The 18,945-nt window shown below is 33.8% G+C and overlaps 1 protein-coding gene across 1 annotated transcript in view; it reads right to left on the reverse strand.

Annotated features, from left to right (window-relative positions):
* The window catches only part of LOC111047910, a 36,799-nt gene extending 20,823 nt beyond the window's left edge, over positions 1 to 15,976 (reverse strand). Inside the window, exon 1 of the mRNA XM_022333767.2 lies at positions 15,662 to 15,976. Coding sequence (XP_022189459.2) covers positions 15,662 to 15,665 — 4 coding nt within the window. The 5' untranslated portion in view covers positions 15,666 to 15,976. The remainder of the gene's footprint in view (positions 1 to 15,661) is intronic.
* Between the last annotated feature and the right edge of the window lie 2,969 nt (positions 15,977 to 18,945).

The following is an 18,945-nucleotide window of genomic DNA, read 5'->3' on the forward strand; positions in this document are numbered from 1 at the left end:
AGGAGAAGGCTTAGGTAGAGGTGGAAAAATAGCTGTAACTATCGGTTGCAATCACCACGATTGGTTCCAATCCCAGTGGTTTATAAACATGTGTTCAGAACCATTACCTTCTCTTCAAGTATTAAACAAGGACAATCATCTACTTAGGGAAGAGAAACATTGTCCAATCTTTACAGCAATAACAGCAGAATCCTCCAAAATATAATTAGGAAGTTGTGAATGAAGAATTCATTATCATGCAGCAGATAGAAATGGTTAGAGCATCATGATCCTTGTAACTTGACCTTAATTGACGAGAACTAGATTGAGGCAATCTTTTCTATAAATTTATATGTTAAAACTTATAATCATGATATAGATAAGAAACTACGAGGAATGAAACATGCCATGAAACAAGTATTTATTTCGATTAACCTTTCAACCTGTTCCAATAACTATCAGCATTGATCACCCACTAGGGTTAAAGATGAGGGAGGTCGTTGAGTTTTATGTTTTTTATTAGTTCAAAAACATTTCAATATAGGAGAGAAACATTATTCTTCGGTTTCTTTACCTTACATTGTGATACAACTCATCAATCTTCACCATTACACAAGTCTATTAACCGAAAGAGATGAATAGAAGTAGTTGTAATTATTAATTGGTTTTACTATGATCTATGAATTCTTGAAACAATATAAGCAGAGAAGATCAATTGAGTGAACGCCCTTGTTCTAAAAATTCGTAGCGAACAGTCGCTAAGTGGAAAAGTGGATACAGTCACAAAGTTATGATGTTAACTCAATAAAGTAGATCCGAAGGCCTCGTATTTCGCGTGTTGTTTCTAAGATTTCAGGTGGCAATATTTGATAATCTATGTTGATCCGGATCAGGTTGCTATAGAGTTATCTTAGCTAGTTAAGCTCGTGTAGTAACCGGAATAGTTTCTCGCTTGGATTTCGAGAGGTGAAAAGAGAATCCAGCTAATGGCCAACTAGATTATTCGTCTTGTTAAAAATCTCGCACATTCAATCCAGTATCCCTTTCACAACTAGGCCTACTGCTGCAACAGCCCATGAGTATTTAGATATTTGCAATGGAATTTGATGTGAATTTTCACTACGTCGGACACTATTCTCTAGTTCGCCTTATTAGAACTTGAGACTTTGACATGAAAAACGTGACTCAAATTCCTGTATTGTCTTCAACATAGTAATCAAATAGGAGGAAGAAGAATTCCGATATTCTGAATAAAATCATGTGACAGATTTATACGATGCTATTTGAAATCATCTCTTTTGAATCATGATTTGACCTATGAACAGGTGAATTTCAATTTCATATCATGTTCTAGCAATTAGTGTTATTGAATATCGGCCAATAAAATTTGAATCACACCTGTAATCTTGATTGCGATTTACGCTTGAATTATTTTTCTTCGGTGGTGTTCCAGTAAATTGATTTCCAACTCACGAAATCTGATCTTCTTGGATGAATATATTATAATAGACCAGCTCTCATGCTCGGATACTGTCTGGTGATTTGTCAGGTGTGCTGGATGCAATAAATCAAGTTAGTGCAATTAGCGAACAATACTGCTAGAATATTGAGGTTACTCCAAGAAATATCAGTCTATAATTTATCTCTATCGGACGTTTCCTGCAAATTCTATTGCAATTAGTGTTACGTATAAATTATTTATCCATTCATGAATTATGCTCCTATTTGATATTCAATCACAAACTGGATTAATAGGCTAATGCGTAAATCAGCTCCTGGTCTTTACGGTGGGCACGAATTTTTCCGAAGTGTTTGATTAATGACTTTTTGATAGCATTTTCGCATACGTAATCGAGGAAGGAGTAGGCTATCTAGGCTATGACGTGCTCTTGTTGGTCGAATAGTTTTTTTTTATCCTTTTTCGATTCTTTTGGCACCGGTGATTATCACATTGATCCTGAAGGCGTGTTCTCAATAACTTCCAATATTTCTGTTCTGTAATATTAGTCGTCCATACTGATCTTGTTTTCTACCCAACAAGTCTTGACTAAAAACCTGACAGAATATCCAATACCTATCATCTGACAGTTCCTAGTCGATGAAATTCTTCTGAAAGTGAGCTAGATCAGTTTAGTGGTAATCTTCGCCAAAATTCGGTACTTGTTCGATCTCATTAACATTGGAGAGATGAAGAAGTCATCGAGCTGTAATTAATTGTGAAAAAAACTGCTTGTCGGTTTAGAAGAAAGACTTGGACCAGGTTATTGAACTGGAAGCTAATCAACCATAATTAATATAATTTCACATCAGAACTGGTTTTTGGTAATCCCATAGATGAATGGAAAAAATACCCGCTAGAGAGAGACTGATTGAATATTTCAGGAGCTGATGAAAGTTCTGAATATATCTCTAGGCCTAGAATAGGTCTCTATATTGTTCCAATGATTGGTTTAGTTTGTAGATGATAATTGTTTTACTGTTGTTAATTTAATTATTTCCGATCAAATTATTTGTTACTTGCCTAGCGATTCAATCATGAAGGCGTTTCAAAAGAGTAGCAGCTCAGAATGAACAATCTAGTATAGAAGTTCTCTCTGGTAGCTGTTACATGCACTCAACTGTATATGCACACAATACGATTTATGAAGTTCAGACTACTGTACATGGATTATGTTCTCCATATCTCCCCCATCCATGTTCTTCATGTTTCAAGTGAGATATTACATTTGTTACTGTAGTTCATGTGTCTTAATAAATTTGGCCAATGACAGCCCAATCAATGAAATATAATACACATATCCCGATAATTATCGTGTTCAATAATTAAAACCGTTGTCGAACTACTGTTCAAATAGTTTTTTAAAAGACTGATGGATTAATTTGTCTTGTTAGAAATAAATATTTATATGACAATCTGCATAATCGATTATTTATTGCAGCTTTGCAAAACACATTTTTTAGTGTGTGCTTATTACCCGCGATGCAATTTGTGAATAAATTATAGCGGCTTAATGGAGAGCGACTCAGTGAAGCAAGACGATTATCAGGATCGCCATCAGATTCATATTCAGAGTGATTCTGGAAAATCCACCTACCCGACTTGAATTGCAATAAAAAGCCGTATCTTATTACTGGGCGGCTGACTTTTGATAGCAGCTCATTACAGCCAATGGCAGCTTCAACGTCAACTTCTGTCTCAAATTTGATTGGCTTATTTGAAACTCACGTTCCCTAGTAGCTTCCACTGTAATTTAACATATCCCTTATTCTTCATTACTGTCATTTATATGTGTCCATTAGTGAGCTCTGATACGAACATAGTAGTTGATGACTTGTTAACTAGATTTATTCTGGTTACGCTTGTAGTATTCTTTCAGTATACGAGCTCAGAAAGTTTGCAATGTAAATTTATGATTGACTTTCCAACACCTACTATATTATTTGATCAGACTTGTAAGTGCAACTTTTGAATTCGATACATCAATATGAAAATATTAATCTTCAAATAACAGCCGTCATTGCAATGAATAGTTTGGAATGCAATGAGATTTGGTTATCGTGAGAACCAAACATTTACGATTGCAAAAATCCTAGTATTTTCCAAATTAGAACCATTATACCATGCTTTTATGTTTCTTGTGGGTTGTAAATTCTTCATCAACGGAACATTAATATTTGATTGTTTCTTGAATAATTCCTTCCAATTCTATTCAAGGAGAGAAAAACTATCAATCTATATAATATCATGTTGAACCTACTTGTAAAAACAGTAACTTATAAGATTTAGAATGCATCTTGACGATTCAATTCAGACTATTAACAATTCCTCAGCCGGTTCATTTTTAAGTTTCTTTTTACAAGTGGTGACAATCATTTTCAAAGTGAACAATGTAGCGTAGCCTACTCCAATCGATCGTCTACAGCCACATGTAGCAAGATACTTAATTTTTTGGAAGAATAGAATAGTAAAGTACAATATCTTTGCCAAGGTTTGGAATGTTTGAATCGAATGTGATAATACAAGATAACTAAATCTCACAAATGCGATTTTGTAATGTATCAATCAAACTTATTTCTTCCCTCGATCTTTGAAGATTTCTTGAAGAATCGCATGAATACTTGTCACCAATTTAGACCATTTTTCGTCAGGGTCTTCTTTCAAGAATAAGGCTATCTGCGTGTTTCGGTTTCATGAAGCATAAATTTTGAGACCATTTTTTCCGAAATGGCTAATACGAAAGAGCTGCACTAGGAATTCGCATCCGTTGTCCATCCGTTCTATCAGTTCAACATAAGAAAATTATGTTTTTCCTGTTCAGTTTGTTAGGTTGTGTCTCTTCTGAATTCTTTATTCCAACATTGCGAATCCTGGTACACCCCTTTGCATGATAAACAAATCTGGTGACCTGTTTGGCAAAGGTATTAGTCTGGCTCATTTGAATTATGAGCTTCACTTACGTCAAGATTCACTTTCATCATTATGGTGGGAGGCATCAATAAAATCAAGAATTCAAGAAGAATGAATGTATGTAGAAGATTGCAGCCAATGATATCATTGCTTTTCCTTTTTAAGGTGTCCGCAATAGCGCTGGAGGGAGATATCCCAAACAGTGACCTACATGCCATTGCACTAGTATTTTCCTATTATTTTCTATTATAATTTACGATTATACTAGTATTTTACCAAAACACTAAGTAAATTGTTCATGGAGCATAACTCAGTCATTAGTAAGTCACCAGTAATGTAGGTGATGTACTGATTGAGCACACACAAACACACATTCATATATTTTTCAAGCATACAATACAGTACATGGCTACATGCAACATGCTTCCATTCTACCCACCATTAGCATACCATTCTTGTAAATCAAAACCATGCATTCACTTTTTTGTTAATTATTCATGAACTTCAGTATTCACTTTCGCCACTTCAGATTTGATTCTCAAATCTTCACAACACTTGATTATAAATACATGTTTCACTAGACTAACTGGAAATGCTAGTAAAGTTAATAAATGTGTTCTGAAATTATTACTATTCAGCCAAAAGGATTTCCCCGTATATATTGGACAACTTCATTAACTATGCCGAATGATCGAGACAACCAACCTACTGAATATAACATACTACATCCAGCATAAGATTTTTTAAATAATTCATTGATAACTAATTTATGAACAAATTGCTATACTTCAAATTATAATAATATATACGTTTTCTCTCATTGATTTTGTTGAATTGGACTGTTACAAAAATCGAATCCCGTATTATACACTTTGATTACATTTGAAAATCACAAAATACTAGTTTGATTCACAATAAATTGAACTACGGATACTAAATTATATTAATACGAATTTTGTTCTGCCAGAGCTCATCGAATAAAACAAATGACACTAATAAATCCATCAACAAATGCTATTAAGGTAGGCCATAGTGTAAAACTAATGAGACTGATTAAAAAAAAATGCTTGCAAACCTACTCTATCTGTAGAACATGGTACGCCATCGTGGAGTAGGTCAATTCCCACCCAGAAAACACTAAACGTGTAGAAGACACATTAAAAGAAATTCAACTAACTATTGTATATAATTTTAGAGTATCTAATATATTCTGTAATTGATGTATTAGTTTTAGTTTTTTTGGAAATAGACATTTCTTTATTTATTCCATTTATTGAAATACTGTAAAGGTATGGATGAGATCTCTATATGTTTCAGATTCGTATTGATTCCTCGAGGAATTCATTACAATCATCAGTTGATGCAATGGTGTACAATGTTTGATAGATGATAATTAAAATAATAATCGTGCATTCCACCAACGACGAAATAACTTGGTGCACATTCCCTATTTTTGAACTCAATCTATCGGTACTTTGGAAAGTTATTCTTGTTTCCTTGCGAGGAACGAAGTCTCTAATATACTCAGAAAGAAGTCATATCTCATATGACCTTCACGATAGTGTTCCAATAAAGATTTGAATACTGGCATCATTACCAGTCAATCTCAGGTGCTCTTTGGTTTATGAGATATGATTTTAAAATAAATTGAGATAAGAGAAGAGATTGCCTCTGAACGCGGAGGGGTATTTTCTTGATTTTGGTGGGTAGGAGAAAGCGATATCATCATCAAAGTAAGTGGTATAAGCATGAAATCAATCTTTACACTGCTGATCATCAATGTTGATAATAAAGATCTCAAAAACAATGCTGTGGCAACAGTACTCTTGTTGGATAGAGTTTTGAGCTCATAGGCTTACTGTAACCGCGATAATATTTTACTGCAATAACATGATATATCCTTAACTCACAATAATAATTATTAGTTCTGAATCACATCAGAGACAAACAAATATCCGCAGATATACAAATAAGTAGATAAATGAGTGATAGTAGTATTCTTTTCTCTATGATCACATCAACTTTATTCTATTTTTATACAGTAGTAACAAAATGTTAGTAAATATTGAATGAGCCACTTGAAAATTATTATGAAGAACATACAATAACCATACATTGTTGTTGAGTGTAGAACTAGATTTTTATTGCCTTCCTTACGACAAACATAACAACTATTACATTGTCATTCAAATGCTGATTGTCATGTTCACAGAAGGAGGGGCAGTATCTATGGGGCTCTATGCCAGGAGTCTTTTGATAGAATCGTTATTTCTATCGCTACAAAACCATGGAAAATACATTCAATAGCAATCAGTAATGCACACAGGATTTTAATTTGTAATCATATCATCGAAGTGCGGACTTTGCTTTTGCATTGCCCGGTTGAACTTGACATGGAAGTTTTGCATGTTAATGTTAGTCGATTGAAATGCATTGTAAGCCTATGAATACATTATCCTAATCTTTACTCATACACAGGTATTGATCGATTAATAATATTTACGACTAGGCTTTTATTCGATTACGCTTGCTTTTATCTATTAGCATTAGGAAGTTCATTTATTGCCGTACCTTCCAATGAAGTTCTAATAAATAATAGTCTAGAAAATGACCATATGCTCTTCAAAAGGAGAAAACGATCAATTTATTTCCCAATGTGGTTGTAACGTACCTATTATGAAGCTGATGAATATTTATCGATCATCAAGCTTACTGTTTTAGTGCAATGTCAATAGACATTACCTTTCCTCCTTGAATGAAGAAAGAATACTAAGTAAGTATACCATTATCATCTTGAAAGGATACATCAATCATAGATAATAATTTTTCACTTATAATATTTATTTATAAACTATTTTAAAAATTGATCAACTCACAAGAATGAACAGCTCATGAAAGCTTTTCCATGAAAGCTACTGCAAGAGACGTACAGTGCGTATTTCACGGAACATGCTTGGCGATCTAGTTTCCGAAACTGATTTCTTGAAACAAAACTAACTAAAGAATTGCATATTCTGAGGATAATAGGCAGACCTTTTGCCAATTATTTCAAATAATGAGCAAAATAATTACTATTTCATGAAATGGGCGATTTTATGACTAGGCGTGGTACATAATAATTACAGTTATGTTACGCTGTTCCAGTTGCCGATAATCCAGACGGTCACAATAAGAAGTTGGTATTTCAGTATTTTGCTGGGTGGAATAGTAAAGTATAAAAGTATTTTAAAATTGAATTCCTCTTTAAAATAAAATCTTTTTATCAATGAATATACACCAACTAGTGGGCTTAAAATGAGTGAATTCTGTTCAGGAGAAAATTGACGATTAATGTGTAGAAGTGATACCGTATTATTTATGTATATAATAAGTGGAAGCGTTATGATATAATCAAAACCACTAATTCATTAAAACAACTTGGAATACTATTTTCAATTGCAACACCATTATCAATCTTCATTAATCTGAAAGCAATGAGAATATAATATAGAATGGGTGGAGCGTGAAGCTCTATGTTTGGCAATTAATCCATTGTTAACCATTGAAAGTTGAGCTATACAGTCATTGGCCGAAGCTATACACGCCCTAGTATTTCAAAGCATAGTCGCGGCCAATAACAGAACAACTCTATCTTCATCAGTAGGGCTACCAATAGTAGGGCTTCTCCTACACTTTAAATACTGCTGTTCAATGTTTAAGCTTCCAGTTTACTAGTGATTGATAATGGTGTAACAAGTAACAACCAAAACTAGTGCCTCACTCATTTTCAATAAAAAAGTGGATTATACAATATCAAGTCATTTTCATTGAACATGTTCTACAATATCTCCTTCACAAAAAGCTCATATTGATATTGAGTCTTGATGTATAGTAGTTTTTAGATCGAATTAGTCTTAATTTATTCATGACTCAAATCATGAATTCAATTTTTTTAGGGTTGATAGAATTGGTTAACTCGGAACTCGCTGATTCCATGTTGAACTGCCATATGAATCAATACCATGATCAGAGCAGTTTTGATTCATACGACAGTTTAACATGGAGTCAGCGAGTTCCGAGTTAGCCAATTCCATCAACCCGTTTTTTACTATTGCAATGAGAGTAGGTACTATTATTTCTGATTGATAACTCTTTCTACTCGCTTATCTATCAACTAGGACAAAATCAAAATGGATGGGTTAACAAATAAAGGTTTAACAATACATTTTATTCTCTCCAATTTACTCCTATGCCTCTTCTCTTATTCTTCAACAAATTCACGAACTTTCTCCAAAAATTCTCTTATCCCAACGATTGAACATCTTCATACAAATTGGCCGAAATAGGATGTTCACGATTTATCCTTATCAGAGGAGAGGTCGGATTATAAAAAAGTCATCATGAGAGTACCTGAATCAATCAGTGGACCGTAAAATGCGCTAAAAATAAGTTGGGAGTGAATCAACATCTGGAGTGTGTGATGGTCTGGTTCTGCATCACCAATTAATGAGTTTATAAGTAGATTGTTTTCTCAATGTTCGAAAATAGATGCTTTTGCAAAAAGTTCGAATAAACTTGAGTCCTATTGTATTCGTTCGAAGATTTTCGACGTATTTTCACTATTTTTCTTGAAATTTCGGAAATTCAAGATACTGAGACTGATGAAATTTACCGCGGAATTTGTCATTCATGGTCAAAAATATCTCGTTTCTTCCACTTATATTCTCTTCTTTTGAATCTTTCCCATTCATCTATTTTTATTCCAAGTTCCATTTCTTATGATTTAATTCGATTTGCGTCGCTAAAACTCTGATATCGTTCACTGTTGAACCTTATTGATTTATGATTGTTTGATTGATATATGTATTATCGTGTAGAAATCACGGTGAAGCAATCAATATCGTTCTACCTCAATGTTATGTGTTTTCTCCGAGAGCCTCGAAAACGCAAATAAACTGATTTTAAGTTGATGATATGGTAGGATGTTAGGCTACTTGTTGCTTACATGGAAGAATGATAGCATGATTCATCAAGCATGCAATCTTGCTTGTTGATTAGATATTTAGTAAGTTAAGACGTTTGCTGCTTACATGTGCTAGCATTTTTAGTAAAAAATTAGTAGCGTGTGTCCAATAAGTATTTCTCAAATCAATAAATCAAAGTATGGAACTGAACTCCTGCTTGCAATAAATTATGTGAAAACATTTTTTCAAGCTATCAATCGATTCCAACACACAACCCCAAGTAATATATAGGGGTTTCAAATCTAAAGTTTGTAATTAAAAACTCCACCAAGAGATAAATCATTCTAATTGGCTTGTTCGGAAAAGAAATATGACACAAATTAGACGTACATATTATATCTTTCTCTTCAGCCTCCAAAAATGAAAAGCTCTCTTCTGCTTGATATGATTTTATTTATTGATCATGGATGTCACTCTTCTTTTTCAAGGGGAATATCAACAAACTTTTATTCCACTACAATTTATCCACAGAGTGTGACGATTTGTATATTGTAAATTATAATGATAAGCAGACATTCCACATCCAAGCCTGACCTGGGTATTTATATCTGTATATTCATATCACTTTGAAAATCGATGCATACAATAAAAATGAAGAACTTTGAACGAGATGTTCTCAGTTCTCAGTAATTTAGTGCACCCTTTCTAGCCTTTTACAACCTTCATGGTCTCCCTGGAATTTTATGAGCTGTTTTATCACAAAAGCATAACAACAGTAGGTGTATTATGCAAAAATGTACAATAAGAAAACGTGTCGAAAAATGCATGTTGTCATTATTTGCCATGCGCGCGAAACGGAACTGTTGTGAACTTGCTTTCTATTGAATTGCCTGTTGAGGTGCTATAGAGTTAATAAAGATCGTGATTGAAACATCATTGAATTAGCAAGTCAACGTCAAATAATATTATGGCATCAATCAACAATGTTAACTCATCAAGTTTTTCGAGTGGAATGTACTCTGTTCAAGAAGCAAGTCATCATGATTATCTGACGCATGGCACCTGTACAGCTTATATGAGCTGTTACCAACATTGTATGACTGACTCATCGTGATCAAGTACAGGAGATGAAGTTACATTCAAACTCAACATTGCTGCTTCACTAGCGGTGTTTTTGATTTATTCGAAGTTAATTTTGAACTTCACTAAGCGTGTAATTTCATTAAATGCGCACATCTGGGACTAAATTGCTTGATCACACAAATGTACCGTTAAGAATATCCAATCTACCTAGAATACATGTATTGAATGAAGTACCTACATCTAATGTACGCTATGTGCATTGTGTATTGAGTATATCTTAATATAATAGATATGGTATTATAGGTCAAGGAATAATATATTTGTATCATATTTGTAATCTTTTATGATATACTATATATCGGTTTGGTATAGACAGCCTAAAACTCTCTCAGAACTAACCCTTGCCGGTGTCATGAACTGGGAGAACAATTCAATGCGTTTCTATTAGTAAAGCTTCCAATGATTTGTTCCTTTTTTATACATAATTTTTTTGCTGATTGTGTGGAATTAATTGTTATTATGGTTACATCACAAATTGGACAATGATGCGGCAATAAATAATTCAAATGAAAAAACATCAATTTCTGTAGATGAATTACTTGAAATGTTATATTATAATGAGTTTATGAAATTTATATTTACGGAATGATCAAAATCGAATTCTAAGAGGTATGAAAATTGTACAATGTTGTACAATATTAATAATATATGGAATGAATTAATATTAATTTTTGAGGTACAACGTGAGTTTTCTGTGGTTGCTAAAATTATGTTTAACTCTGAGAAGTTGAGAAGAGGTTTAATCATTTTTATAATCATGCAATAATCGAAAGTGTTATAATCTAGTGTATAGAGAGAGCAGTGAAGAGGTGGTTGAATTGACTCCTTTATTGTTGTAATAGCGTGATAATCTTAAGAATAATCGAAACCAGAAGCTCCGTGATCTTATTGTTCATAGCATGGTGATATTCTCTACCCACTTGCAGAGCATATTGAGAGGGTTATTACCGATTTAATCAGAGAGTAAGCTACCTTCGTTGATTTTGTAGTCTTTGTTAGCCTGTGCAGGAAACCGACTAGCATCCTACACTCGCAATCCTCCAATAATTTGAATAAAATATGATGCGGTATCCATTCATTAGCACTTGCACAAAGGTTCCTCTTAATAGAAAATAATTCACATTATTGAATGAAAAAGACTGAGAGATTGTCAAAATTCACTGATTTATTGATAATTAGAAAGACCGGTTTCGGTGAATATACCATTGTCAATCTCTGATAAACTGAACCTAAATCACATTAGGTTGTTCACACTATTTTTCATTGGAATATTGCACTTGAAAATTGAACTATATTTCGAGGATATCATGATTTGAGATCCTCAATTATTCTTCAAATACTATACAGGTATAGTTGACAAATTGTATTCATTTCAGCCATTGTAGCTTCAATTTATTATCTTGTGAAGAATTACATCTGAGTGAGAATCGTCTATCTGTTCACACCTACTTCATTTCTTGAAAGGAGTGGAATACGAAGAATACAGTTGTGACAATATCCTCATCCTCTATCAGCCATCGTATGTCCAATACTACTAGTACGTAGATTGCTAACATGTTATATGTTCTTAATCTCAACATATTACTCTGAATTAACTATCATCTTCAGTCATCTGAATAGTAGACCGATTTATTTACTTCAATAATTCAATGTTGAACACATTTTGCTAATCAATCATCATATCATTACAATTTGATTAAGATTATTATGCCATAAAAACCTTCTACCATGATTCTTATTTGAACAAAATCATTTAAGCTCTATACTTTCAAACCGTATTCTTTTTGATAATGATTATTAGAATATTTAATTCTTTTAAATGCTTAAACGAAGGATATTAATTTAGAGCTGTATTAGAGAATATTAATTTGGAGCTGCATTCGAAAATATGTTCGAACTACATTACTTCATCAATCAGCATGCATACCAAACCTTGGCCTTCAAATCTAGGATTTAAAAAGTTCACCACAGTTCAGTGGTCCACATGCAAATATTATATAATATTTCTGTGTAATCAAACATGATATGAGACTTATATATCATCTCCTACAAAGTAACATTTTAATAAATGTACATTTGTTGATGTATCTCTCATTCTGTGAACAGCAATCACATTTCACATTGAAGAGATTTATCAGCTTTGCACAGCAGGGGCTCCATGGCTACAAGCTAGACCCAGCTTGCGCTCTCTTCTTGATTATTTCATTCAATTCAGATCCTCGGTCCATCGAGTTCAATCATGTATTCAAATAATAAACTCCACTCATCTACTACTGGGAAGAGAAGTTCGAGCATAATAATCGAGAATGTGATTGATAGGCTGTCAACAAATTATTTTTCTCGACAATATAATGTTTCTCTCGTGATCTGGAACATACTACAGATACTACACTGGAAGATACTCATTCTTTCAGTATTTGAAAGTTCCAAAAACAATTTCCCCAACAGATGCTGCAATAAAAATGTAGCTCTTCGAAAAAGTGGTAGATTATAACTTAATTTTTCTGATATCATTCTGTCATAGTCATAAACTAAGATATTGTGAAAAAATAAAATTCCACTCATGGGTAATGATTGAGATTCTATCTAGATTGGACAACAATGGGTTATATGAAAATAACACAAGTTCCTTGATTATGGTACATGAAACTCAATATTAAACAACTGTTGACCATATTGATCTCCGGTCCAAGTAAGTTTTGAACATGATTGCCATTTTATGTCCACTTTCATTTGGAAAACAGAAGATAAGATGGATTCGTTATATTCAAGGATGCATTATGAGGAAACTTACTCTGTTGCGACCTCTTTTATATTCTCCAACTATTTTATTATTTACGGATACTTTTAGATTGTGCTGATGCTTATGTTGCTGCTTGGTAATAAAATCAAGCAAGCTGTTAGAAGCAATATTCTGACCCACTTCCAAACACCAAAACATCTCTCTCAATCAAATTAGTATTGGCTCTTTACTCGGTCCAACAAGCTTTTCAAGTTTATTTCAGAATAATCGAATGCAATTATGTAGTTGGAAAATGATGGAAGTCAATTGAACCCGGAACCCCCTGGAGCGTGCTCAGAAACATACTGCAATAATATGGGGGTCATCGATCTCAAACACTGTTCTCGACTAAATATTCTTGAAATTATTCCAGACTTCCAAACATTCGAAAGAAAGATGTGCAAACTCATCCTACAGAACAACAAGTAAGTTTTGCACAGATTTATCGAGAGATTGGAAAACATTTGCTCCAGCACTCGCCAAGGAACGAATAAGGAATTGTCGTTTACATTTTAAGCCGACACTAATCCCGTTTAAACCGTTCAGAAGTTTCTGTGCAGTATTTCAAACTTATGACTTTATCGCCAACTTATTCATACCTGGTATTTATCTAAGATGACGTCTATGTGAGCAACTCTATAATCCCAGGTCATAAATTACTATCATTCGATGAAGTTCGATAGTATTACGGTGTAACGTATTACTCCTTAACGGCTCAATTACTGGGGCACATAAACATAACATCTATATCCATTCAGAATCATTGCTTCATTCTCAACAACCAGTTCCAGTTTCGAGTCGTGTGAACCACTTCTTTTAATTAATATTGTTAAGATTCGGATCGGGCTAGCTTTTATCTTTAAACTCCAGGATGGAGACCTAGAGACCATTTAGTTCACAAATACACTATCTCGAAAGCAATTGAGGCCTGTACTCTAGAGACTAGGCCATGTTTATTTGGGTGTAGAATAAGTCCGTTTCCCTTCGGAAATAACATCATGGACTTGAACTTGAAAACCTTACAACTTGGTAGAATCTGCTTGGAATCTTAGGAGAATCTGCGTTTGGATTCATGCCTGTTTTTCTTGAGCATCAACTTTCCCGTAAAATTTTATGAGAGTTCATTCATATGATTTGGTGTGTTCATCCACATGAGAGTTCATTCAACTTCAAAATGAAACCAACATCCAGAAATCAATACCATGACTCTGACTACAGTATTTTCTTACGTGAGAAGCAGTGTTTTTCATAATAAATCTCTATCAAGACGATGAATGTTTTCCAATCTTCGAAGACATGTTTTCATTTTTCACGTGCAACAATTATGGTATAATTTTACTGATATTACCTGGAATTCAAATTTAGTTGAAATCACTCCAACTATAACCATAAGCTATTACTATGAACGACAGTAGTTTATAATAACTATAGTTTGTAGTTACAGAGAAAATACAATATCACTAGAAAGTATCCTAGAAAGTGGATTAATATCTTCTCTATCTTCGGATTCTCTTTTAATATAATATTGTGAATAGATAATCATTTTTTTCCATTCGTCCCAACATAGCTTATAATCCAATAGATGAAAAGATAAATTATTGTTTGTACAAGCAATGAGAATGATTCAAGTATGCATAAATATATCGCGAAGACCATTCGAATGAAAATTAATTATCCATAACAACTAACAATCTAGCTTATTTTACAATGTATGAACTGAAAAATTATTGAACCATTAAACAATATTGAGATGAATTAAAATTTAAATTTTAAAACATTGTTCTATATCTCAAATCTCATTAAATGAATGAATTAGTCAATTTCTACACAATATGTACAATAGCAAGTTGAAAAATACTTCTTAATAAAACACTTCAGGATTCTTCTGCACATAATTCAAATTCTACTTTCACTGGAATATTTTGAATTTCTTATCGATTCTGTCTTCAAGATTTCAATATTTAGTTAAGTAATGCATCGAAAAACCACCACCTATTTATTCTTATTTGAAGTTTTTTTTTTATTAATCAACAGCCACTTTGGAAAAACTTGAATTTCCTATCTCTTAGAAACAAATATTTCAGTGAGTGATTATGATAAATATTGATATTCTTTCACTTATTCGAATTCGTCAAGCAATACTCAATTGAAACTTCATATTTCCTCAGGCTGCACACAATGTATCATGCAATCACTTCACTTCCCTGACACATAAGAAACAAATTGTTCGGTTTTGATTGCATGATTGCATTTGTAGAAATAAGATTAAGAACTGATAAAATCTCTTATTACACAATGTGAACTGAATATCAATAAAAAATCAGAAACTAGAACATGGAGATATTAAAATTTGTTCAAATCACTGAAGAATGTTTAATAAAATCAAAATACTGTCGGCCCACTCACCCATTTTTCCAACTGTTACTCAATCCTTCAATTTATCCGGTTTTAATCGTTAATCACATCATAGAAGTCACTCATTCCATCTCAAGTCGACGCACATCGTAGTAAAACTGACAGTTTTTCCGAGTTTCCCGATCACGAAAGTCGACTCGATCGAAACAGGATTGGCGCGACCGAGGACCAATGTTTGCGAGTTGGTGGTTGAACCGCAAATAAGTAAGTTGAAGTCCTCCTCCCGAAGAGCACAGGTCTGGCGAGTCATGAGTAGCCCCTTCAGCTGAGATGGGCGTGCACACGCGCACACTCACCCACTCGCCTAACCCTTTCCCATTCACATCTCACTCCTTTTCCTTCTCTATCGGTATTTCCTCGGGCAAAATTGACGCCGATCAGTCTACGATTGTTGCTTCGCAGTTTGCACTCACGTATGCGCAATTTCGCGACACAGTTTCCTCAACACACACAGACACACACATACGAAAGAATCCGCCCAAGCAGGAGGTGAAACCATGCAGTCTGCTTGATCTGTGCGCTTTTTAATCTTTGACTCGACAAACGACCACAGATAGGCTACAGGGCTACACCTTCTCAATTAGCTTGGCATGAATCGATTTGCATTTTTTATTAGAATGGAGCATACATTCGCAATTTGCGTATCTCTTTTTCTCCTCCCAATACACCCATCTCTCTGCCAAAAGTGTTTCGAATAACTTTCTTGTTATTACCATCTTGGAAAAATAATCATAAATTATCCATTGCCTAACAACTGGCCCTTCAATATCTCATCCAACAGATTAAAATCATCTTTATCGCTTAGCATGAACACATCCAAATAAATACGCAAAATATCACGTGCACATGCTCGCGGAGAATCTTCTTCTTCTTTGAGAATGAAACTTTTGTTTATCAACACAGTCCTTTGAATTGATATAATCTCTATTGCTTTGAAAACACAAATACACCCAAATAATTACACTCCAACATTCACTGACTCATTTTTGCAAAGTGTTGTGAAACGTCGTCTTACAGCAAAGTTATAAAGTTTTGTTACATAAGCCACGTCTAGATAAGTTTCAAATGTTATCAAGCGAAGTCGCATCATTTTAATTTACTGGGGGGGGGGAGACTTGCATTTTAATCGAGGCGACTGGTTTTACTATCCATTACCAAGCTTCACTTTCAGAGGTCTGGCTTTATCTTAGTTAGGTCCACCTCCACTTGCAGATTTAATTTTTTTTCTCATATTTGGATAACAAGTTGAAAATGTTCTGTTGGTGCAAACTGATAAAGGATTGGGTTAAGGATAAACATGACTACAGGTAGAGGTTTTTTATTACTTTGCGATGGAAATCGTGTGTGAGTTTGTATGGAGTGAATCGTATTTGTCAACACTTTTCAGAGTTTATATTCGAGTAATATCTGTGACGGCCATATATTCCCAAACATAATTTTTGAATTTGTTTTTATTATTATTATAATTATCAATATTACATTTTTCCAGTAGATAATACCATAGAGAAACAATAGCTTATGCTATCGTTTCTCTATGATAATACTAAACGGATATTTATGATACGGTACGTTAAGATATATTATGAGGGTTGCAGGCTATAGCAAACTATAATGCCATCTGTGACTGAAGAGCCATGAACATACTTTTATAATAACAGAGATCTGTAGGCCTATATTATGTGTAATGCACTATATCAACTATCTATTCATATATTACCTATATTCGTTAATGTTTTTAATATAAGAATATCTTATTTTGTATTTATTTTCATTTTCAAGGTTTATCCTTTATTTGAGGAACGAAGAAGATAGAATAGTCCATTTAAACTGTTTTTGAAAAAAGGCGATATATTGATATTGTTAAATATTATCCTACCCTATTGAAGTAATAAATACGATAGAATTATGTTCAATGGTATCAGAACTGGAAATCTTGATTGGATAATCAAGTCTGGATATTTTTGTTTGATATGAGCAGAATGTATTAAAAATATTATGTATCACTCATCCTGCTCTCTGGGGAGATTCAGTGTTGAAGTTTCAGATAATTTCGATTTCAGATGAACTGAATGCAAACGCTATTATCATAGAGAAGCAATAGCGTAAGTAGATATCCCATGGTATAGGGCATTTATGTCGCAACTTTTACTGTTATCTCAAGCCGATTACTGTTGATTATTGTCGAATTTTACTGTTTTGTTGGAGTGAGAGTGTATGAACGGCACAATATGAGAGACTACCAGTGTCACACAGCTTCACGGAGAAGAATTACATGAACTATCGGCTTGAGATAACAGTAAAAGTTGCGACATAAACGCCCTATACCATGGTATATCTACTTATGCTATTGTTTCTCTATGCTATTATACACTAGCAACAATATTTTGCAAGAAATATTTTTCATTTCCATATACACTGAACGAAGAGTTGTTGTAAAGCTCCTATCTTTAAAAATTCAGATTTCCATTTCCTAGAACATCTCACGAAAAAAGTTTCTCCAATCATTGTCCAATATAAAACTTTTTCTGGATGTCCATTGTTATGACTGGTTGTATTAACAGTAGTATGAGGGAGCTTTTGAAAAAATCCGGTGCTGGGAAACACGTATCTGTTGAAGTGCACTAACGCCAGGACAAGGAGTAGTATCCTCTGGCATTACTGGAAGCGCAGGTCAAAAGTTTCAATGCCCAGTTGTGAAGCAATCATGCGCCATCAAGAGAACAGGCATTTCATGCAATTATCCAGTTCTTACTGGAACTTTAATGTGTCCAATTTCAAATGGAGAAGAGAATAGATTGACTAGTCCATACTTTATCTTATTAAAATAATGGCTGCATCAAGAAACAATCTGCATTCCATTAGTGATGATCGCTCGAGCTCTGGAAACATTCAGTTATCCGAACGAAAGCTATCATTTATAACATGAGCTACGAAAGATCAGCTTCAAGCTCCATGCAAAATTGCAAGAAAGATTAAACCAATGCCCGATGTGAATTAAAATAATTAAGCTGCTTGGCCCCTTTTGAAAAGCTTCTTATAACTTCATTCCCCAGCTCATGAATATAAATATTTCTGCAAAGATTATCTGAGAGCCTGATAAGGACATGGAATAGCGCATGAATAATGCAAGTTTCATAGAAAACCTTTCCTCCCCTTTTTGAATTCCAGTCAAATGATTGCTACTTTTTGCTGATTGCATATGCTCATAGAAGTCTAAATACTCATTATTTGAGTCATAAGCTCAGGGGCATGTTTCTGATAATTCTGAAATCCAG

This window comes from Nilaparvata lugens, chromosome 4, assembly GCF_014356525.2.
Source record: "Nilaparvata lugens isolate BPH chromosome 4, ASM1435652v1, whole genome shotgun sequence".
NCBI lineage: Eukaryota > Metazoa > Arthropoda > Insecta > Hemiptera > Delphacidae > Nilaparvata > Nilaparvata lugens.